Here is a 24,193-nt window from a genome sequence, read left to right as displayed (position 1 = left end):
AATATCTATGTGTTTGCTTCTAAGCTATTCATTCTTCTATCTCCTATGACCGGGGAGAACTCAATCAAAATGATCTGGACAGCCCTATCTTCTGCTAAAGATAAAAGTACCAGGATTAGTAATCAGCACACTCACACACATGCACACGCGTGCACACACACAAAAAACATAAAAGTATGTATAGATACAGAAGTTTTGATTGAAGTTTAACATATATAAAGAAAGCTACACACACCGTAACTGTATACTGCTAAAACTTCACAAATGGAACGTGCCCCTTTTACTCTGATACTGAAGAAACAGAACTTGGCCAGAGACTCAAAATCCCTCCTCGTATCGCCTGCTAGCAACCCAGAATCTCTTCAATGTGCCCCTCTGAGTTACTAACCCTCTTCCCCCTGTAATATTTATATTTCTTCTACTCCAAGGCTTCCTGGATTACCTCTGGGTTGCACACTGTAATAAAAGGGGATTGAAATTGCAGACACATGTGACAACGAAGCATTAGTGCAGGCCACTACTGCACGTTGATAAATGTGCTCTGACGAACACGACGTGCTCTATGGATGACTTGGCTGCCTTCCTCTACTTCCTCTGTGAAGTTCACAGCTCTGTGGGCCAGCTCTTCCAAAGTTACAGCTGCAGCTCTTTCTGGGTTTTGGTAACTGATTTCTCTCCTTGCCTCTTCAGGTGTGGGTAGCAGTGGTGGTGAAATATTTCCCACTGTTACTAGCCAGGGCTGCTTTTCCAGCCTTGCTGGTTTAATCTGACCACAGGTGTATATACAGTTCCTTTCTTAACCACCCATCAATTATCCTATGTGAGTGCTACCTGTTTCCTACTGGGACCTTGAATGATACCAGTGTTGGGTATTTTGTGTGTGATTATCCACAGGAAGAACTATTAGGTTTCTGTGCACATTATCAGATTAAATATTTATAAGGGCAAATTCAGCCTTAAAAAATGTTTTGATTAGAGAAGGTGTCAGAGTAGAAAGACCCTCCCCTCCACGGGCACACCAAAATTACAGCTATTTACAGAGCAACTATTAAAGAAAGATCAGAAGACTAGTAGAAAAGATCTTCTACAACCAAAGATATAAAGAAGGAACCACAACGAGACAGGTAGGAAGGGCGGAGATGTGCTATAGTCAAGACCCATACCCTGGGTGGGTAACCCACAAAGAGGAGGATAATTACAATTGCAAAGTTTCTCCCCAAGGAGTGAGGGGTCCAAGCCCCACACTGGGTTCCCTGGCCCAGTGGCCCTGCACCAGGAAGATGAGCCCCTAGAATGTTTGGCTTTGAAGGTCAGCTGGGCTTACTTTCGGGAGAGCCAGAGGGCTGTGGGAAATAGAGACTCCACTCTTAAAAGGCTCACACAAAATCTCACATGCTTGGGGCTTCCCTGGTGGCGCAGCGGTTGAGAGTCCGCCTGCCGATGCAGGGGACACGGGTTTGTGCCCTGGTCCGGGAAGATCCCACGTGCCGCGGAGCGGCTGGGCCCGTGAGCCATGGCCGCTGAGCCTGCGCATCCGGAGCCTGTGCTCCGCAGCGGGAGAGGCCACAACAGTGAGAGGCCCGCGTACTGCAAATAAAAAAAATTAAAAAAAAAAAAAATGGGCAGAGGATCTGAACAGACATTTTTCCAAAGAAGATATACAGATGGCTGAGATATACATGAAAAAATGCTCAACATCACTCATCAGGGAAATAGAAATCAAAACCACAGTGAGATATCACTTCACACCTGTCAGAATGGTTATTATCAAAGAGATAACAAGTAACAAGTGCTGGCAAGGATGTAAAGGAAAGGAATCTTGGCACACCTCTGGCGGGAATATTAATTGGTGCAGACTCTATGGAAAACAGAATGGAGATCCCTCAGAAAATTAAAAATAGAACTACCATATGACCTAGCAGTTCCACTCCTGGGTATTTATCTGAAGAAAATGAAAACACTAATTAGAAAAGATATATGCACCCCAGTGTTCACTGCAGCATTATATACAATAGCCAAGATATGAAAGCATCATAACTACCCATCAACAGACGAATGGATAAAGATGTGGTATGTATACATATTATGGCCTATTACTCAGCCATAAAAAAGAATGAAATCTTACCATTTGCTTCAACATGGACGAACCTAGAGGGTATTAACACTAAGTGAAATAAGTCAGGCAGAGACAAATACTGTATGATTTCACTTATATGTGGAATCTAAAAAACAAATGAACAAACATAACAAAACAGAAACAGTTATAGATACAGGTGGTTGCCAGAGGGGAGGGGGGTGGAGGGAGGAAAGAAATAAGTGAGGGAGATTAAGAGGTACAAACTTCCAGTGGCAAAATAAATGAGTCAGGGGTATGAAGTGTACACCGTGGGGAATACAGTCAATAACTATGTAACATCTTTGTATGGTGACAGATGGTAACTCGACTTATCACTGTGATCATTTTGGAATGTACAGAAATATCAAATCACTATGTTGCGTAATAGGAACTAACAGTGTTGTAGGTCAATTATACTTCAAAAACCAACCAACCAACCAACCAACCAACTCATAGAAAAAGAGATCAGATTTATGGTTACCAGAGGTGAGGGGATCGGGGGAAGGGGAACTAGACGAAGGCAGTCAAAAGGTACAAACATCCAGTTTTTAAAAAATGTATTAAAAAAGTGACAACTAGATATTTTTACTTCTTAGTTGTTTTATTCCTATGAATTTTTTATTTAATTCAGGCCATGCGTAATAACATCATAAAGAAGTTTAGTAAAATACTGGCCAAGGCAAAAGACCTATTTATGAGTAGAGGATAAGAATTAAACAGTACCTTTTTTAAAGCTAAAACAAAAAGAAAACAAACAGAAAACCAACAACAATGACTCAAAGTCACAGATCTTACTTTATCTATAAACTCATCCACTCTACCTCCTCCCCTGCCACAACTGGATTATTTTGAGGCAAATCTCATTATCTTTTTGTCTCTGAACTTTTCTACACATATACTTAAAAGATACGCACTTTACAAAGGAGAAATAATAACGCAATGAAATCCTTTGTATCCAATACCATGTCTAACTTGAATGCGAAACAACCTTGTTTCATCTACACCCTTACCATTATTTTGAAGCAAATCTCATGTCATATCATTTCATTCATAAATACTTCAATATGTATTTCTAAAATAAAAGAGCTCTTTACAAAAATGTGCTCACAGTACCATCATCACACCTGTTAAATGGGCTGTGAGGAATCAATGAGGTACGTGTAAAAGCACTAGCAAAACGTGAAGCGTGTAGTAAACATCCAAGAAAATACCACCAATTATCAGAGCCTCATCGACACAAGACAAGGCACAGAGTCTGAGACATGTTGCTTAATAAAAGGACTTGTCTCAGTGTTCAGAAAAGACAGGTTAGCAGAAATTAGGTCAGAACCATCATTGCTTAAGAAATGAAGAAAGAAGGAAAGAAAGGAGGAAGAGGAAAGCAAGAAAGAGAGACTTGTAGACAGTCACAGATGACCAAAAAGAAAGCCATCTGAGACCAGCCTTGTCTAACGCTCACACTTGAGCTGCTAACATTCCAGCGCCTTCCATAGAAGTGATAATCCCCAAAGCAGGGTTTGGCAGCAACAAGTCATTAGCATTTAGCCTCTGAATGTGAACGAGAAGCAGAGCCAACTTTTAATAAGATACTCAAGTGGAAAGTTGGGTGGGAAAACATGATTAGTCACTGACAGAACCTAGGTTTGTAAATGACAGCGAGTAGGTTTCCCTTCCTCTGCAGTGACTGATAAATGCGGTCCCCTCAGGGCGGCAGTCTCCTAAAGGCAGCAGACCCTGTGACTGGTGGGTGCTGGTCTGGACTGCAGATGGGCATCTGTGGGCGTTACCTCAGGCTTAGGGAGCAGATGGCTCCCCAGGTCAGCACACCACTAATGAAGAGCATGGCTGGTGGCCTTTAATGGCCCGTGCCCTGGATAGCTGGTAAAACAACACACCTCTAGATAAAGACAGTTTGTAGACTGGGGTGAGGTGGGCAGGCAAAGTAGTAGGCTGATTAACAGGCCCCCCTCGCCCCCAAACAGAGACTGTTCTTGACAATGTTAATTCTAGGGCATTAGACCTAACCCAAGCATGGGATAATTTCGGTATTTCTACAGTTGTATATTTTTATAAATTGCTATAGCTAAATACATTAATTCACTCATATACTTACTATACTAGGGTATTTACGTGCCAGACACTGTTCTAAGCACTGAGAAACACATGGTGAATAAAAAAAAAGCCCTCATGGATCTAAGCTTTTAGTAGGAAGACTAAAGATAAACCAGTGGTTCTCAACTGGGGGTGATTTTTGCCCCACCCAGGGGACGTTTGGCAACATTCGGAGACATTTTTGATTATTCACAGGGTTGGGGGTGGGTAGATTCTCCTGGTGTCTAACGTGTAAAGACCAGAGATGCTGCTAAACATCCTACAATGTACAGGCCCCACAATAAACAATTATGTGACTCGTCTAAAATGTCAATAACATCAACATATCAAAATGTCAATAGTGCCCCGGTTGAGGATCTCTGGGATAAACCATTTAATACAAACGCATGATGCTGCGATATAATTCTATTAAGACAAATTAAACAAAGGCTGAAAAAACATCATGAGCAGATCTCAGTCTTTTTATTGAGATATATTTTAAGGTACGTAAATTCACCATTTTAAAATGCACAATTCAGTTGTTTTTAGGATATTCACAAAGTTGTGCAACCAACATCACTATCTAATTCCAGAACACTTTCATCAGCTTAAAAAAAGTCCTTGTACCCATTAGTATTCACTCTCCATTCCCATGCCTACCCTTGGCCATCGTTAACCTACTTTCTGTACCTATGGGTTTGCCTATTCTGGACATGTCATCAAGATCGAATCATACAACATGTGGTCTTTTGTGCTTGGCTTCTTTCATCTGGCCTGTTTTCAAGGTTCATCCACGTTGTAGCACGTACCAGCACCTTATTCCTTCCATTGGGTGGATATATCACATTTTGTGTATCCACTCGTTGGTTATGGACACTTGGGGTGTTTCTACTTTTTGGTTACTGCAAATAATGCTGCTAAAACATTTGTGTACAAGTGTTTGCGTGGACACCTGTTTTCAATTCTAGTGGGTACAGACCTAGGAGTGGAATTGCTGAACCATATGGTAACCATGTTGACGTCTTTAAGGAAATGTTAGACTGTTCTCTAAAGCTGCTGCACCATTTTACATCCCCATCAACGACATGAGGGCTCCAATCTGTCCACATCCCAGCCAGGACTTGTTACTGTCTGCCAAATTTTAAGCGATGAGAATTTTAATTACACCTAAATTTTCCACACAAGAAACACTTAAGTCTTTCTTAATGAACGCTTTGAGATAGCTATTTCAGCTAATTATCAGCTGAAATTTCCCCTTAGAGGAATAGAAGAGTGAATGCAAAACAAATTCAGAGCATCCTTTGGCTTTGTCTCTGTAGGCTTTTACACCTAATTAAAAAGTGTGGCCCTTCCTCTTAAAGACAAGAAATGTCATTCAAGAGTCAATAGCAATGTATTTTATGAGAGGTTCTATTGGCTTGTTTACCTCTTCATTTGGACAGGTCTCAGAATTCAGTGGAGGAGGGAGGGATATAAAATCCTTTATCCACCCCTCTAACTCCAGGCCCAGTGACAAGGACACTCGTCACTGCCCAGGGATACAGCAGGGTGGCTGTCCAGATTCTAGTGCAGCCGAAGTGAGCGCACTTCAATAGCCTAAAAGTCTTGGATGCTCACAGAGTGAACCACAGACCAGAAGCTGTTAGAAATGGAAGCTCTCAGACCCCACCCCCAATCACTGCCCCAAAAGCTGTGTTTTACAAGTTTCCCAGCTGACTCCCGTGCACATTACTGTTTGCAAAGCGCTGCTCTAAATGGAGGATGAGTTAAGAACCTCACACCATCCTTTTTACCAAGGTACCTATTGTTTCAAACCGCTTCTGAAAACAAAATCCCCTTAAGCCTTGAAAGCAATCTTGTTGATATATCCCACAAAAAAGGAATCGATGCTGTTTTAAGTTTCATTATAATAGGCAATGTTTAGCTTTGCTTATAAAACTCAGCTGGGCCCTTTCACAGAGGGGTAACTAAAAGGCAGAATGGCCTGAAGATTTACATCGTGATCCTTTGATGCCTCTGCTGCTTATTGATATTTGGAATTTCTCTGTTTTTGTCACTTGGAACTTCCCAAGGTTTCTGTGCTTCAGAGTTTTGCGGCTCCCGATCTCTCCCCCACCAACCACCCCCCTTCTTCTTCCTCCTCCCTCCCTCCCACTCCCAAGAGAAGACCAAGATGACCTTGAGAGCCCCAGGACAGCAGCTGGATGGCATCCTGAAGGTGCAGAGGAAGAACCAGCGGAAACCCAGTGAGCAGGCCGGGCTACCACGGCTGGGTTTGCTGCGCTGTTGTTGTGTCATCATGGCTGAGGTACCTAACTTCAGTTCCCTCATCTCTAAACCATGTTTGGGCAACTAAAAAACATCAGCATCAATAATAATAGCAGCTTATCTGTTGAAATACAATGCACTAGTTACGTTTTAACTCATTACACCCCCCAACCAGCCTTGGGAGGGGTAATTATCATCATCCCCATTTTACAGAGGAGGAAACTGAGACACAGAGGAGTCCAGTAAGCTTGCCCGAAGTCCCAGAACCAGTAAGTAGGGGAGCCTGGATTTGACTTCAGCATTCTGCCTGCAGAGTTGGCCCTTCAACACCATGCTGAGAAACTGCACTATTTGTTAGACCACTCTGCAAACTGTCAAATACCACATAATATAACTTACTAGCTGTACGGCTCTTTAAGAAACAAAGTTTAAACTACAAAAAACTAAGTATTTGGCCAAAAAGCAAACACAGGCTTCTCACTGGGGCTGATCAGGGTCGCCAGTGGTCTCCAATGGAAAGAAGTGTTATCCAAGCACTGCAGCAAACAGAGCCTGTGACAGAGGTTTCGTTTATTACAAAACCGCTCCGCAAGTTGTACAAGCCTTCAATGCCTCGAGACAAGGCCGGCATGTTTCTCAAGGCCCTTAACCCGAAGCGGACTTGAACTATTACTATTTAAAAGCCCATGACTGATGGCTGGGAAAGTTCCTTCCATCTTTCAGAGTAACAACAAACAGAGTTCTTCTGGTTTCTGACTGCCAGCTGAAGCACATACTTGGAGGAGACACAAACTCACAAGGCTACTTTCAGAAGACTTGGAGTTTTTAGGCATATTCATTCACAGAAGACTTCACTCAAACCAAACTCTTTGCCCTTTACGAGCACCCCAGCTCCCGATACCAAAAGAGCTGGCCAGCCGGGTGAGGTCGGGAACGCAACAGGCTGGCCACTGGCAGCCTCGGCAACCGACTTTTCACTCCCCAAGTCAATCAAGCCACAAAGAAACACCCATACACCAAACCCTACCAGCACGAGACACACCCAGAATCCCAGCGTGTTAGAAGGTTCCAGAAGGATACGCTGGCCCAACATCCTCACTTCACAGATGAAGACACTGAGGCTCAGAGAGGTTAGGAAATGTGCAGAAAATCAGGACTTGAGCTCACTGCCCTGACTCTAAGAGCAGTTCCTCCCTGCGAAACCCACATCTTCCTTCTTTCCTTTGAAAGCCCTTTATTTACAAGAGGGATCACCATGGTTGGCGTGACTCAGAAATACTTCACGGTAATAACCAACTTTTCATAATCCCTTGAGAGCTTCAGCATTTCCCAACACCTATAGTCGCCTATACTTCAGTTGCATTGCTTTTGTAAGACAATCTTTCTGGAGGGGGGAAAAAATGATATTAAGTCACATAAAAATGAATCAGAGAAATTAAGTATTTGGAGTTAGGATTTAATCCAAAATCCTTGGTGTGGCTCACCAGGCTCTATATGAGGAAGTCCTGGCTCCCACTGTGATCTCACCTTCTAGCTCTTTCCCGGTTCGCTGAGGCCACATCAAGTACCCTCCCACCTAGGAGCATTCGCCTTGCTGTTCCCTCCACCAGGACAGCAGTCCTAGAAAAGAGCAGGCTTGGCACCCCATCCTAATTCAGGAATCTGCTCAAATGAAGGTGTCTGCTCAGAGGGGCCTTTCTTGCCCAGGTTTATTCAAAGTGGCCCCTGGCTGCTGCTTTTTCTCCGATGCACCTGATATTACATGAAAGAGGCATGTGGTTATTGTCTGAGTGCCCCGTTAGACTATACCTTCCATACGCTCCACGAGGGCAGAGATCTTGTCTTGCCTATTGCAATTTTCCTAGCACAGAGAAGTGGTCTGGGGTGGGCGGGGGGAGAATGCAAGTCTTCCGTTTTGAATTTGCCTTTTCCATCTGAAGTTTCTATTTGGCATTTCCTTAAACCAAGGCACACCCAGAAACTGGCATGACCATGTTTTCTTCAGGTTGTACTATAAGTTCTTAAGGGAGAGGCTGTGTCCTTTATGTCGTTATTACAAGCTTTAGTTTGCTTCCCAACATCATGTCACATGGTGGTTTTCACAGTGTGGCCCTTGGGCCAGCAGCATCAGTAGCACTGGGAGCTTGTGAGAAATGCAGATTCTGAGGATCCTGCCCAGACACAGGGCAGGGGCCCAGCAATCTGTGTTTTAACAAGCCCCCTAGGTGATTCTCATACACGTCCCATTTTTAGGACCACTGGCATAGGAGGCAGAAGCATGAACTAAAATTCAGTATTCTTTGGTTTTGGTCGCAGTTCTGCTATCCCCAAGTATGGAACGATAAGGTCGCTCACTTTCACTGGCCTCAGTTTATTCATCTGGTCCACATGACCACTGAAGCCTTTTTCAGCTCTCAAGTCTACGATTCCAACCCAGCCTACCAATTGTTTCCTGGGACTTACTTGCTGCAGCATCTAAATTCTAATGAGGTCACTGAGCTCAAAAGAGGCTTAGCACACACCCAAGTATTTCAGCGGGACAAACCTTAATCCTAAAAGACCTGGATTCCCGTTTCAGATTATAATCCAAGGGTAAGGAAGGCATCACTGTCTAATAGCTTATAGTCAAAAAGGTGTTGAAAAACGAATCCTACTCTACTAGTTGGGATCAACCCTATGGGCCTAAGAGAAATCGCCTCTGGCAGAGAAGTAATAGGGCTGCCAGGCCTTCAGCTATTTCAAAGGCAGCTGCAACAGGGACTTTGATCACTGCCCCCGTTAGGGACTGAGGGGGCAGACAGTTTGAGAAATGGGAACACTGGTGGCCTTCTCCTGCTAAACGTTTCAGATAGATATAATAAATGGTGACTGGCATAAAAGAAATAAAGGCTGTAAAAATAGGATTCCTGTCCTTTAAGTGCCCACGATGTGCTAATGGAATCAGCCGTGCTTCTGGGGACAGAGATCTCCTGGGGACAGGAGGAGGAGAGGCTGAGAAGAAAGATCACATACTCAGAGCTAAGAAACCCCGCGACACTTAAGCTGAGAGTTAGCTCTTTTTCTTCGGGATTGTTTGGTTTCACAAATGCAGTAGGAAAAACAGCACTTGGGCAGTATGAAATCTCTTTAGGGCAAATGATTCATCTCTTGTGCTCAGAATAGACCCCCAGACTCCACCACCCAGAATGGGTGATTTGTACCAATTTCCAAACCTTTCTGACCCACACTTTCCTCTTCACAAATTACTCCAGGGTAATTGAGAGCATCAGATAAGAAATACCTGAGGGAAACTGACATGGTCTTTAAAATGGGTGAAAGAATCAACTATCTGTTGAATGAATGACACATATGAAAGCCCCTAGCCCAGTGCTGGGCCCTCAATATTAACACGATTAATAACAATTCCTTTCTTATTAATTGGATAAGACTGGGCTCTGACCCCGATAGTCGAATAACAGGGATGAGGTAAGTACATAGGTAACCAAGACTCATCAAATCCTAGGTGTTTTAAGAGAGGCAGTGGTTGAGATCGAGCTCACCCCCTTAGGAATTTAGAAAAGGCTTCATGAATGAGACGGAAAACTGGACCTCGACTGACCCAGCAGCGTGGTGGGGCGGCGGCGGCAGCATTTTGGAAGGCGTGTATTTCAGGGAAGCAGGAGTATTTCTAAAGGACAGGCACGTGTCGAGTGATTTCATGCGCCTCCACCCTTGAACTGTCTGGTGACTGCCAGCGTGAGAACCTCCCGCCCCAGGTGCCCCCTCCTCTCGCGGGGTTAGGCTGAGTGGAGGTCACTGCCTGCTTGTGCTGCCGGCCGCCCGCCCCTGCTCCGCCCTCTAACACAGCCAGCTGGGGTTTCCCAGGCTCTCCTGACCTCCGCATGCGGGGGCAGGTCCGGGCCAGCGGAGGGCATGGAAAAGCCAGATTGCTGCAACCCCGGGCAACAGTGAGCCAACTGAGTGTTTAAAATCCTCCCTTCTCAATATACTTAATCCTGCTTTGCAAACAGTTTTAAAATGAAAAATCCTGTGATCCCTCCAATATTTTAATCAGTGCAGTTCTTAATCCCCAAATCTATTCTCCTCAATTTGCACCACTTCCCTGGTTACAAGTGTTCCTTCCAAAGCACAATTTTGCAACATGATCTGTTCAGCTTTAACCTACAACACCATTTTTCCCTTTAAAACCCTTGTGAATTAGTTTAACATAATTTACTTTATGCCAAAATTTACCTTTAATTTTATTCTGTGCACAAGCATTATATATACATATATGTATGTGCGTGTATGCCAGGAAAAATTCCACCTGGGCTCCGTGGGCCTTCCTCAGTCTACCTGTAACCTATCATGGGGAAAACCTGTCGAGAAGCCTTGGGCTAAGAAGCCTGGGGTCTCACTGAAGAGTGTCCAGCGCTGTGGTTCTCAGTTTGGACTGACCATTCAAGTATCCTGGGTGCTTTAAACAGCCCCACTCCCAGACTGCACCCCACACCAATTACATAGGTATCTTAGAGGGTGACACCCCGCACAGCACTTTTCAAAGTTGTCCAGGTGCTTCTAATGGGAGTTGAGAACCACTGATCCAGTGTCAAGTGGGTCCCTGACCTTGAACTGCTATGATAACTCCGGAGGAAGGGAAGGAAACAGTGAGCACTGTGTTGTTTTTCCTTTTCAACTCGCGATGGCCTCCATCACATCACCCACACTGTCCTCCACTTCCTCTGTCCCCACCCACACCCTCCCAATCCATTCTCTCAGGTCCACCTTGCATCACACTTCATACCTCAGGCAGGAAGCATTCCTTCGCTACTCCTGTGCCTAACCACCTCTTCCCATCTTGAACCCCTTACAAGTTAGTATTTTATGATTCAGCACTTAATTATTCTCCAGTACATCCATTGGTCTCGTCTTCTCAGCCAGATGCTATGCATCTTGTAGGCAAGGACCATATTTTCTCCTTCTTTTGTACGTGCTTACGATAGAGTTTGGAGCATTTTAGACAACAGAGTTTGGCACATTTTAGTACCTCCCAACTAGAAGCAAACGTCTGGGCACATTTGCAAGACAGGAACAGACGTTATGTCGCCTTCGAAAATCTACTTGACCAAAAGCAGAGCAGATATGCTATATAGAAATTATAGCGTTCAGTTCATCCCTCTGCCAAACATTAACAAGATTTAGACAAGACACAGGGTGGTTTTGCCTGGAAGGTCATTTTGCTGGGAAGGAGGCTGCAATGACATAAAATATACAGCAGTTTTAGGTAAATGAATTTGACAGCTGTGTGGGAAGAACTGGAGGAAGGTGACCAGGTGGTATGACTTGATTTCCAAGACTGTACTGAGAAAACCCTGTATCCATCCCTATTCTGCGAAAACAGGAAGAGTCAAAAGTACAACAAGTCACCCACCAGAGGAGCCCCTTCTTGTCCTGACTTGCAGAATTCAAGGACGACCTCCCCTATTTTACATGTAAGTTCCACAGAGTCATCTAAAAATACTAGCACAAGTTCTTGTTTTCAAAGCCAAAAAGATCAGGTTTCTGAAACGCGGGCTATGGATACAGACAACATATATATATATATATATATATATATATATATATATATATTTATCTATACACACATGGCTGGGTGGTATTTCTTCAAATACTACAGTCCCAGCAGTGATTTTATTTAGTCTGGTTGTTCCTAAAACAAACACACATAACTTTAATGAAATGCACATCCAAATGCACATCCAAATGCACATCCAAATGCTCTATGGTGAGAGGTTTTAGGGCAATGGCATCCTCCCCCTTCCTCACCTTCACGGTGGAAAGAGAATGGAGGGGTCGCAGGAAGCCAAGCCTGACTCCACAAACACAGCCTGCAGCCGTGGCTCTCTGCCCTGCTCTATTCTGTTCTCTTCTGACCCCAGACACCACCCTGCTTTTACTCTTCGCAAAGTGAATTCCAGTCATTCAGCTTTTTTTTTTTTTAACCCCTCTTTGATCAGTTTTAGAGGGAGAAAATTTTCAGACAAGGTTTCTTATCTCTCCCTAAAGGAAATATTCCAGCAAGAACGGAAAAGTCTGAAGAATTACCAAACCACCCATCTGGTTATTGACCTTGGGTTATGGAGGCTTCTGGAGAATGTCTGCCGAGATGGCTGCCTCATTCTTGGGACTTTCTGGGTCGTCTGGTTCTCTAGGTAATGAAGGCTGAGTATTTCTCTACTGAAAGTTCACTGGAAGCTGGGAGAGACAAGTGTCAAGTTGTGACATTCACCAGGATAGCTTTTTGCCTCTCGAACCCCCAAGTTAACTCACCCCTAATAACTTTACCCGTGAGACAGTACCAGCAGAAAGAGAGTGTTTTCTCCATTAGAACCAGGCTGAAAAGTTCACATCCGCAAACACCAGCCAAATGCCTCTTCTATGCCTGGAACAGTGGGAGAGACCGACACAAACACTAAAATCATACGATCCTTGTCCTCAGGGACCTTCTGTGTTGTAAGGAAGCGGTCCCCAACCTTTTTGGCAGCAGGGACCGATCTCATGGAAGCCAATTTTTCCACAGGACAGGGTGTGGGGATGGTCAGGGGGTAACGCGAGCGACCGGGAGCGGCAGATGAAGTTTCACCTGCTGTGCGGCCGGTTCCCAACAGGCCCGTGGAGAGCTGCTCGTCCCCGGCCCGGGGGTCCTCGGCTGGGGACCCCTGTTGTAAGGGATTCAAGTCGTTCAGAAAACACAGATCTTATTTAAGCTGTAGAGACTTTTCTATTGTTGTAACAATATCAAGTTCTAAAGCAAGATTCTAGTATTTCAAAGAGAAGAAGAATCAAAAAAAAAAAAGGACTGAGAATATCAGGGAGGAAGGCATTCTGGACCAGAGAACCTGGGACAACACCTGGATGGTCTTATAGGAGGGGAGGGGAGGGCAGGGAGCAGACAGCACCACCTCCAGCAGAAGGAATGTGTGAGAAAACAGCTAAGTAAGGGCAGGGTCATGGGGAGGCCCTTGAAAGCCAAAATCGGGACTCTAGGCTGTCAGGCAATAGGAAAACATGGTGCATCACTGAGCAAGATGACAAAACGGGTTATCACAAAAGCTACCTAGAAAATATGCCTCCAAATTAATTTTGATATGGAGGTGTGTATAAATCAAAGGGTAAACCCTAATGAGCGGGCAGAGAATGAGGCCAAGTCCTGCCAAGGACCTAACCTTAGGTGTGTGATTTAGTCTTACCCTTTGGAGACAAATGCAGTACATTCCACACGCGTCCACCGACAAATGCTGGCCCTGCGAGCTCCGCGGGGCTGGTGAAGCCAAGACCTCTGGCAGGAGGGACACACTGCATTGGCCCGCCGTGAAGTTAGAACTGCTCCTAGGAGGTTCCCAATTCACCTGCTACCAAACCAAATGCCCGTGGGAAAGAACTGGCGCATGAACTGCAAAGTCGCCGCAGCTTGAGGGAGACACATGTACACTCGGGCAGGAACGCACAGACTGGACTAACCCAAATCCCAAAGTGCAGACTTCCAAGGTGAGAAGCCAAGGGAACAACACTGCTTGGGGCTCACAACAGAGCACTTGGCTGTGCAGAATGACGAGGTCCAGAAGGGACAGGAGAGATGGTTTCCAACGCCGCAGCGCACCCCTCCTTCTCAATACTAGGGCCATTAGATGTGAATGAAAATATGAAGCCAGATAGATTTAATTCCATGGTGCCTTTGAAAATTAAATTCTCATAGTTATCCGTTGATAACTTTAATCATCAAAAGGAATAGCCCAAGTAGAAAAGTTAAACGTTAGCAGATGATGACTTATGGAAAATCTTGCACAGAAAACTTAATGACCTCCTCTCTTCCTTTTCCATAGAGTTCCTCTAGTTTTCTACCTCAGTGTCACTGAAGGGAACGACAGTGGCTTGTAAGTGCAAAGGTAGAGATGTTAGAACTGGTTCTAGGGTTAGTTCAGGGAGAGATGTATCATGTGGGCCTTAGTTTTATCAGCTTCCAAATGGAGGTGGTGATTTTTTATAACTGCTGTGTGCATTTCTACAGTTGAAAAAAACAGAATAAACTACCGATTCATGCTACAATGAGGATGAAACTTGAAAACATGATGCTAAGTGAAAGAAGCCAGAGACAAAGGGCCCCGTATGTATGGTATGATTCCGTTTACGTGAAATATCCGTAATGGGCAAATTCCTAAAGACAGAAAGCGGATTAGTGGTTGCCAGGGAGAGCGGGAGGGGAAGTCGAGGACTGTCACCGTTTAATGCGTATGGGTTTCCTTCTGGGGTGATGAAAAATTTCTGGAACTAGATGATGATGGTTGTACAACATTATGAAGGTACTTAATGTCACTGAACTGTATACTTTAAAATGGTTAAAATGGTAAATGTTATGATGTGTATATTTTACAATTAAAAAAGAGAGGGAATAGAAAATAACAGTCTGGCCATCTATTCTATACATAATAAATGTCTTATTAACAAAAGACACAAAGGGATCAAGGTGATCACAATTGTGGCGAAACCACTAATCTAAATTATTTTATCTTCTTTTAGTGAGTACTGTCTTGGACAGAACTATCAGGAACAGTTCCCTCCCCTTTCTCTCAGATGGCTACAAAGTTCATCTCGTGCAGACACCTGCAGAGCCAGACTGGGAGGAGGACAGGAGCCAGGGAAGCTGTAGAGTGATACAAAGGGTAATGCGAAAGCACCATGCCTACAGCCAAAAGCCTCAGGACGGGCTTAGGAGTATGGCCTCTGCCACGGTAGCTCAGAAAGCACGGAATCCAAATGTGGCATCACAGGAAAAGGTTAACTGACTCATCCAACAAATATTTATTGACTATCTACTACAAACTGAGCTGGCTAGATGATATAATTATAGCCGTGAACTACAAGGTCACTGTCCCTTCTAGCAAGGAAATTACAGCCTAGAGTGCAAGAGTGATAAGAACTAAAAGTTACACAAGGCCAAGTAGGCAACTGATGCAACAAAATATTAGCCAACACCCAAAGCCCACCTACTACTGGGCATCCTAACGAGTCAGAGCTCACGGGGGTATGGCCCTGTCCTCACACCTGAGACAGGCCAAGGAGGAAGTCAAACAGGCTGTGAGGTGGAGCTCAACCTGGGGTGACGGGCACGGAGGACAAGCCCAGCTCCTAGAGGACCAGACTCCGACCTGCGTGACAACGCATCCCTCTTCTCTTTGTGTACCAACTAGCCTGGTCTCTACACAAAGCTCAGCCCCTTAAGCTCTCTTGCGGCTCCCAAAACAACAGGGTCAGAGTCTACACTACGGGATCCACTGGGTGCTGGGAAGAGGGTTAACTGGCGAAGTATGCTAAAATGTGACAATTTTCTCCTGACAATTTTCCAGTCATGCCTGATACTTACCCTTCAATCTAGAGTCAATCTAGTTTCGTTTCCAGAGAATGGTTCTCTCTGGTTGAACCTACATGGGATACTTTAAAAAATATTGATTCCTGGGCCTCTCCCTAGACCAAACGACTCAGAACATCTGGGGTGGGCATGGCATCAACATGTTTGAAGAGCACCCCAGGAGAGTCTAATGCAGGAGCTGCCAGGATTGAGAACCACTCATCTAGGACAAGAAAGGAAGGCAGCTGGCTTTATCAAGTGTCTGCTGTGGGCTGGGCACTGTGCAGATCTTTACACACGGTGTCTGTGGCTGTAGGTGCCCCTTCCTCAACGTCTTGGAAGTGTTCTGGCCACGAGCATTACGGCCCCTAGGAGAGGCACTCAACCTTGGGAGGGACAGGAGATCAGGAATAGATACCCCAGTTTCCTTACCCCTCGGGTGGGATAACTCTGGGCATAGTTTAAGCCTGGGGTAAGCAAACTAGTTAATACGTCAGGCTTTGTGGGCCATACGTCCTTGTCTTACCACTCAAATCTGCCTTTGTGGTGCAGAAGCAGGACAATGCAGAATGAATGGGTGTGGCTGCATTCTAATAACACTTGATTTACAAAGACAGTGGGCCACACCCTGCTCTAAATCTAAACAGATTCCCAGAGGTCCTTAGTGGGAACGAGTCTCGGTTGCCCAGAGCAGTATCCTGTCAATAACATGCTATAGAGGCTTCATTCCCTTACCGAGCACTTCCTGGGATCACGGGCTATAAAAACTACTTACACTCAAATCCTCACCTCACAGCCTACTCCTGGGGGCACCCAACCAAAGTCAGTATCTTGTTTTATTCTTATAACTGCCCTAGCGGTTGAATACTGTCATCTCCACTGTACAATGAAGAAATTGAAATTCAAGGACTACACAACTCCTAAGTGATAGAGTCCAGATTAGAAGTCTAAAGATCTCTCTACAGTACGACCAGAGTAAGGATGTATACAAACAAACAAACAAACAAACAAGCAAACACAAACACACACACACACACACACACACACTTAAATATATAGTTTTAATTATGGTGGACAAAAGTACCACATATGGCAAATCATAAAGCAAAATTTATACAAAATTACAGGTCTATGTGAAGGAAGGGGTTTCATAAGAAATAATACTATAAATAATAAGATTTGAGGGTTATGAAAAAATTACTTTCTCTTTTACGCTGTTTCTAATCTGGGGCAGAACTCTTTTCCCACCTATCAGTTAACTGGCTGCAAGCCTGGTGCTATGTCTTCTCTGGCAAAATCTCCGGTCACACCTGGGAGCAAATGTGGCCATTCAAGGTAAAGCCCAAATATGTAATTTGGACCTTGAAGAGAAAGGAACTGGATTACAATATCCTCTCATACATTTTAACATGCGGGATGCGGTAGAGGCAGTAATTTCACAAAGTCCCCATAGATGCACTGGCAAAGTTCCCCCAGGGACCCCGGGAATTCCAGAGAACGGGTTGAGAACCCAGAGGCGGCCGTCAGAAGCCAATCTCTTTAGCTTACGCGGTCTTGCCCTCGCTGTCATGTTTGGTGGCGCTGGCACCCTTCTTGCCCAGCAGCGAGGCCACCTTCTCTGCGTCTCCGTTCTCCACGGCCTGCAGCAGCCGGTCATCATTCTTGTTCCACTCGTTGGTCTGTGGAGCAAAAGGGAGATGCAGAGCCAGTGAGCAATATAGCGGCCACGGCCATGCAGTCGGCGGGACCTTGGTCCTCCCCACTCCCCAAGCCTCCCATAGCTCAGATCAGAACCTGCCCCCAAACGCACGACTTTAAAAATACCTTTCCCTTCACCATGGAGACACCCAAAAAGACCGGTTTCCCAAAAGAAAACATCCACAATTCGATGAAGGAGCAGCCAGTCACCAAACTCTGAAAGAAAAGCAACTTCTTTCAACTGAAACGGGGAAGATGAAGCAACTTCAAAAGACCAAGAGGCCAGTTTACACATTAGCTTAGTTCCAGCTAAACCTGACAGCTGCCACCACAGAGCACTGACCTTGGACCTGGTCAGCAGCTCACTGGGCTCCTGATGTTACAGGACCAACCAGCCACCAGCCCAAGGTTCCCTGAGGATTTACACATGCGATCACCCGTCTGCTTCTGGCCTGTTTACTGGACTTGGAATTTTGAGTTGTATGCTGCTTTCAAGTAGTTGTCTAGGCCTCCGACTCAACAGAGTATCACCAGAAACTAAACTTCCTCCTGAGCAAACTATTCCACATCAAATAGCTCTGAGCAAAGTGTCCGCCACCGTGGACCCTCAGCCCCAAGAGAATAATTCTGCAAACCGCAGTAACAGTAAAGCTCTCAGCTGCACAAAAACCAGTTTCTACTCTTAGAAGGGAAAGAAGATAATAGAAGAGCAAAAAGAGCCTTGAGTACTAAGAACTGTCCAACGTGAAAAGGCAGCAGCGAGCCGTTGAAGATTTTAGAGCAGAGGAGAGAATAAACTCGGTGATGGAAGAAGAGTCAATGGGAGGTACGTGAAGCATGGGGGGGTTCATCGAGGGGGAGGAGATCCTGGGACACATCAAAGCCCCTGGGAAACTTTGCAGGCCCAGCCTGCCCTCCAGACACATCCCCACCCCAGCCTTTGCTAAGCCTACTTTCTGGCCTCTCCAGCTGTGGACACCACCACCCTGAAAGAGAATCTTCTTCCCTCCCCAATGCTTTCTGTAGACAGGTCTCTAGGGCTGGCTGCTTCCCTGTGACCCCGAAAATAAGAATCTCCAAGTAATTCATATTGAAGGCTTTGCCACAGGCTACTTCCAGGAAGACGCAAGGAGACTGGAGATTTAAAAGCTAACAGGAGGGACTCTTAAAGGACCGCAGTCTTCCATGGGCCAGAAGTGTGTTCACACCTCTCTGTACTCATGGAACTGGGAAACCCAACAGGACTGTGCCCTCTCATAGAGCAAGGGTGAGGCCACCAGATGTCCCCAGCACCCCTCCCACCCTAGCCTAGAGGCAGGGCTTTACAGAAAGCCACAGGCCGGGGAGGAGTGCAACAGGTATAACCCAGGGTTCAAGTCAGGAATTTGCTTCTCTGAGAGTCTCAGGGCGGGGTGTCTTCCATTTCTCAGGACTCCCTCCTTCCCGCACGAAGGAGGAAGTCCTCCTTCTTTTTGCCATCACTGAGTGCAAGCACACAGCAAGCATGAGGTAGGTTTGAATGAAAATCACAAGTCTGTCCTCTAGGCTGTGTGAAGTCCAGAACTTTAGGTGGACACCTACATGCTATGGATCTGAAGTCACCTGGAAAAAAACACCTCTCTGCCTCAGTTTCCCAAAGCTTTGAACTGGATGACCACTGTGATTCCTCTAAAGCTTAAAAGGTTTAATCTGTAAAATGTGCCACACCAAACAGTGCTAGGAATTATTCTAGAACAGTACTGTGTGTGATAATGGAAATGTTCTATATCTGCACTGTCCAAAACTGTAGCCACTCGGCCAGTGAGTCTCAACCAGGGGTGACTCTGCCCCTCAAGGGACATTTAGCAATCTCAACAGACAGTTTTGACTGTCATGACTAAAGAACGCTCCTGGCATCCAGGAGGTAGAGCCTGGGGTGCTGCTAAACACCCTACAATGCATGGGATGGCTCCCTCCCTCCAACCAAGAATTATCTGGCCCCAAACGCCAGTCTCGAATTAGCCACACGTGGCTACTGAGCAGTGGAAATGTGGCCCATGCGACTGAGGAACTGAATTTTTAATTTTAATTTTAAACTTCAAGTGCCAGTAGCTAGGGGCTATCAGAACAGCTTCACATGAAGGCTCTCTAAATACTGTTTAACAAAGAAAGAGTGTGTCTGGGCCAAATCATCCCCAATTCTCCTACAACCATCAATTTACTCACAAAGAAGACATTAGGTTTTCTCTTCAATTACAAATCAGGCTTCCTATTGAAGGGGAAGAAACAAACATACCGCCCAAGGCACAAGCATTTGTTAGTGGAATAGCAAGGTTTACTTAACAACAAAACGTAGCAAACACCAAGAAACAGATCAGCTTATTCCCCCCACTGCATTTTACTAGCCACGGACAAAACAAAAAAAGTTTACTGAAGCACATTTCGGACCAGTTACTCCTACCTACATTATCCCAAACGCAGCATTATTATTAGTGTTGCCTTTTAAAATCCTTCCCTAATTTAAACTGACCAAATTAAAACTGGATTGGGCAGATCAAAAGGATATTAAATCTCAGAGGACTGACTGAAAGCACCTAAGCAAAGAAAGGCCACATGAAAGGATTTTCCTTCTCAGCGCCGCTAAGGCCCTCAACTCGGGCAGAGAAAAATCTGATTGCCGGGGCGCTCTAAAATTAGCTACATGTGGATCCGTCACCGGACACAAGCTCGTGTGCCCAACAAACCGAAATGTCGGGAGTTTGAGGAGAGAAAGGTTTATTGCAGGGCCATGCAAGGAGAAAGGGTGGCTCGTGCCCCCCGAAACCCCGGACGCCCTGAAGGGTTTCAGCAAAGCATTTTTAAAGGCGGGGTGGGGTGGAGGAAGGGTGGCGTCCCAGGGTGTGTGATCAGCTCGGGCACGATTCTCTGATTGGACGATGGGCGGCTTAGGCACCAGAAGGTCTGGGGGCTGTGTGCTCAAGATCATCCAGCAGTTCTTCCATTTGGTGGTGGTTTCTCAGCATCTGAAAAGCCCAGGCAACGTGTAGGAGATACCATTATCTGCGTACCTCAGAGAGGAGCTACAGCAGAGGATACGGGAGAGGGGTCTGTCGCGGGGAGGGTCCAGGGTCCCCGCTCGGCTACAAAGGTGCCGAGGACAGGGCATGGAAGCCTTGAGCTCCCACACGCATGCGCACACACACCCCATACCTTGCCCTATGCGTTTCTTCCATTTGGCTGCTCCTGAATGGTATCCTTTATAATAAGCTGACAATAGTAAGGGAAGTGCCCTCCTGAGTTCTGTGAGCCGTTCAAGCAAATCATCAAACCTGAGGCGGGCGGGACTTCCCTGGTGGTGCAAAGGCTAAGACTCTGCGCTCCCAATGCAGGGGCCCCAGGCCCGATCCCCGGTCCGGGAACTAGATCCCACGTGCCGCAACTAAGAGTCTGCATGCCTCAACTAAGGAGCCAGCGAGCCTGCCTGCCACAACTAAGACCAGGTGCAACGAAATAAATAAATATTTTAAACAAACAAACAAAAACCTGAGGAGGGGGGTTGTGGGACCCTTGGACTTTATAGCTGGCCAGTGAGAAGCATGGTTGGCCCAGGACCTGAAACTGGTATCTGAAGTGGGAGCACTCTTGTGGGACTGAGACCTTAACCTGTGGGGTCAGATGCTAACTCCAGGGCATTAGGGTCAGAACTGAACTGCATCGCTGGACACCCACTTTGTCAGGGAAGTTGAAGAGCTGGGTGTTGGTATGACAGAACCCTCCACCCCCGCCCGCATCCGGGGCTGTAAGCAGACAGGTTAGGGGGTCCCCGGAGAAAGAGAACCAGGAATGGCTTTCCTGACATAAGAGAAGCCGTTCTGACCTAAGCCATTTTGTGATCTAAGCCTGACCATAATGCTTGCCCTTGAACAGGTCTCAGTGATTAATGACCCCAAGGGAACAAAGGAATTCGGAAACAGAGAAAAGGCCGTCAAACAACAGTGCAGTGATAAAGCAGAGCCCTAGTTCCTCCTCAAGGGACAGACATAATAATATATCTCCGAGTTCTGCAGGAACTAAGGCCCCCACCCAGGAGGAGGATGGATGTTAAGGCCCCCACCCAGGAGGAGGATGGATGTTGACCCTCCTGACTTCAATCAACTAAAGCTTGGACTAGTTGACCTGTGCCCCAGTTCTATGCTGAATTCTCCTCTGCTCAGGGCCCCTCATGAATATGCATGTACCTGAGCATAAAACTTGCCCCACTTTGCTGTTGGGGGAGATGCTGCTTTGGGAGAGATCCCCGGGGTTCTCCTTACTGGAAGTAAGGAATCCTTCCTCCTCCTGATCTTCGGCTGGGCTGTGTCTATTGGCTCGACACCCACCAAGAGGTGGATCTGGTTTTCGGGTAACAGTGTCAGAAGTAGATCACAGGATAGTTGAAGTGTGAAGTCTTGCCATAACATTCCAAAGTAATTCACTCATACTCCAGAGTCAAGGAAGGCTTCCGGAGACCACCAGCACATCAATAAACCCCCTCCCCCTGCTGGCACTCCCTCCGCAGGGCAGGCTCAGCTCTGCCTCCACGCTGGGCTCCTGGTTCCCTTAGAACAGTGTTTTTAACCTCTTAGTGGATTAATCCAACATCAAAAAAAATAATAAAGTAGAAAAAAGATGTTAAACATCAGATGCATAATATTTAATAAGGTTAAACGCTCTATGAAACTTCTAAGTATGTAGTGGGTGGTGATATAAAATATATTTCTTACTGGGGAATCAACAATAAAAAACGATGGATGCCACTGCCTCGGAAGGCAGTCATCCCATCCGCCTCTGGAAAGGCTGCCTTCTAAAGCCCGAGGGACCCTGCAGGCTCTTTAAGCCTTTCCAGGTGACCTCTCTGGGCTTCTCGCCGCTGTCAGTCCCCGAGGGCCCGCCCACTCACCTCCACTGAAGCCCACAGTCTAGACTTGATGAAATATCGCGTCCCGGCTTTTGTGCGCCAGCTCAGCGGGTGCTAGTTTTGTGTCCCGGTCTCCAGCTCCCTCAAGGCACTGACAACAGCCTTTATTCCTTAGCCCCGGGGTGCCTAGGAAACGCTCAGTGTCTGATTTTAGTAGGAGTTTCTTCCTCTTGATCAGCTCCAACCTCTGACTTGGCAAATATTTCTTTCTTCATTTCTGAAGTTCTTTCATCCTTTTGCAAACAACTATTTAATGATGTTTCAGATTTTATTTTTAAACAAGTTAAACAAATCCAGCTCCCTCAGCTTTTCTACTCCATTAACTCTTCTGAGGCCACTTTTCCGAGATTTTAATCCTAGGTACACTTTCTCCAAATCTCTTCCCAACCAAGGATCCATGCCCCATCAATCCATCAGGGTGAAGCCAGTGTCCCCCAGTCAGGGGAACCGCATGTGAACTGGTTAAATACACAGACTCCCGGATCCCATCCTGGAGAGATTCTGGTCCCAGCGATCCGGGGAGTAGGGTGGGCAGAGGGCCCTGGACTGACCCAGGTTCAACGACTGCTCTGATTTGGACTGCAGGTTTGGGGACAATGGGAACCCATGCTAAGGCTAAGCAGAGAATTTACTTGAAAGAATTTTCTTCCCCCACAAGGCGTCATTAAGGACAGGGATGGGAGAAGAGAATTCTTCACTTTTTCCTTACGGAACTAGGTATTTTGTTTCCTACAAAAGCTTAATAAATATTAGGCTTTCTCTAGGAGTTGCATGTGCAACCTATGTATAAGACACGTATGAAATGTCAATGAAAGCATTGTTCATAATAGGCAAAAATGACAAATCATCACACATCCAATAACAGAACACGGATGAATAAATTGCAATATAATCAAACAACGGAATATCACACAGCAGTGAAAATGAACACAACTGCGTGCAAGAACACGGATGAATATTTAAAACAATATCGGTGAAAGGAACAAGACACAAAAGAACACAACAGTACGACTGCACGTATATAAAGATGAAAACGGAGAAAATGGATCTATATTGTTTAGGGATGCATATATAGATGATAAAACCATAAAGAAAGGAACAAGGATATTGGCTGGGGGGGGTGTGTGTGGCATCTGATCTGGAAGGGACACCTGGGCACAGTCTAGAGTCCGGCTCAGTTTCCTGACCTGGTTGGTGCCTCTACAGATGTTCACTTTTTAAAGTCTACGTTCTTGTTTTGTGCACGCTTCTCTGTACGTGATTTATTTCACACACACACACACACGCGCGCGCACAGAATTTAGAAAGAAGTCTCGTGGTTGATTTTCTGGTCAAATCATCACCAGACCAAGTGCCTTTGGACAGTCTGCATTCTCACGTGCTGTCTCCTCGTCTCTAAAATAAAGGCGGCCTGCTGCCAGAACGTGGCTCTCAGGAGGCCTCACAAAGCCCCTGGAGAATCTGATTATCGTATGGACTTTTCTCAGAATAATGCACAAACACACAAACGTTTGCATACGAAAGAGGGTTCTCTGGGGAATCCCCTGGTGGTCCAGTGGTCAGAACTGGGTGCTTCTACTGCAGAAGGCCCGGGTTCGATCCCTGGTCGGGAAACCATGACCCCGTAAGCCTCGCACCTCGGCCAAAAAAAAAAGAAAAAAAAGATTATTCAAAGAGGGTTCTCCAGCAGCGTAAACCC

General features: G+C 45.8%; 1 protein-coding gene across 8 annotated transcripts in view; it reads right to left on the bottom strand.

Annotated features, from left to right (window-relative positions):
* RAI14 (retinoic acid induced 14) overlaps window positions 1-24,193 on the bottom strand; it is a 147,046-nt gene that overhangs the window by 35,466 nt on the left and 87,387 nt on the right. For 5 of the 8 annotated variants that reach the window (XM_033852780.2, XM_033852782.2, XM_033852781.2 and 2 more), the window contains exons 1-2: window positions 17,685-17,714; window positions 17,409-17,539 (exon numbers count right to left, since the gene is read on the bottom strand). In XM_033852780.2, coding sequence (XP_033708671.1) covers window positions 17,409-17,539; window positions 17,685-17,699 — 146 coding nt within the window. In that variant the 5' untranslated portion in view covers window positions 17,700-17,714. Of the gene's footprint in view, window positions 1-17,408; window positions 17,540-17,684; window positions 17,715-24,193 lie in introns of those variants that run through there. The other 3 variants (XM_019930170.3, XM_019930171.3, XM_033852785.2) reach the window with 1 other exon arrangement.

The sequence above is a fragment of the Tursiops truncatus genome, chromosome 3 (assembly GCF_011762595.2).
Source record: "Tursiops truncatus isolate mTurTru1 chromosome 3, mTurTru1.mat.Y, whole genome shotgun sequence".
Classification (NCBI taxonomy): domain Eukaryota; kingdom Metazoa; phylum Chordata; class Mammalia; order Artiodactyla; family Delphinidae; genus Tursiops; species Tursiops truncatus.
This window is presented reverse-complemented; position numbering and strand designations above follow the sequence as displayed.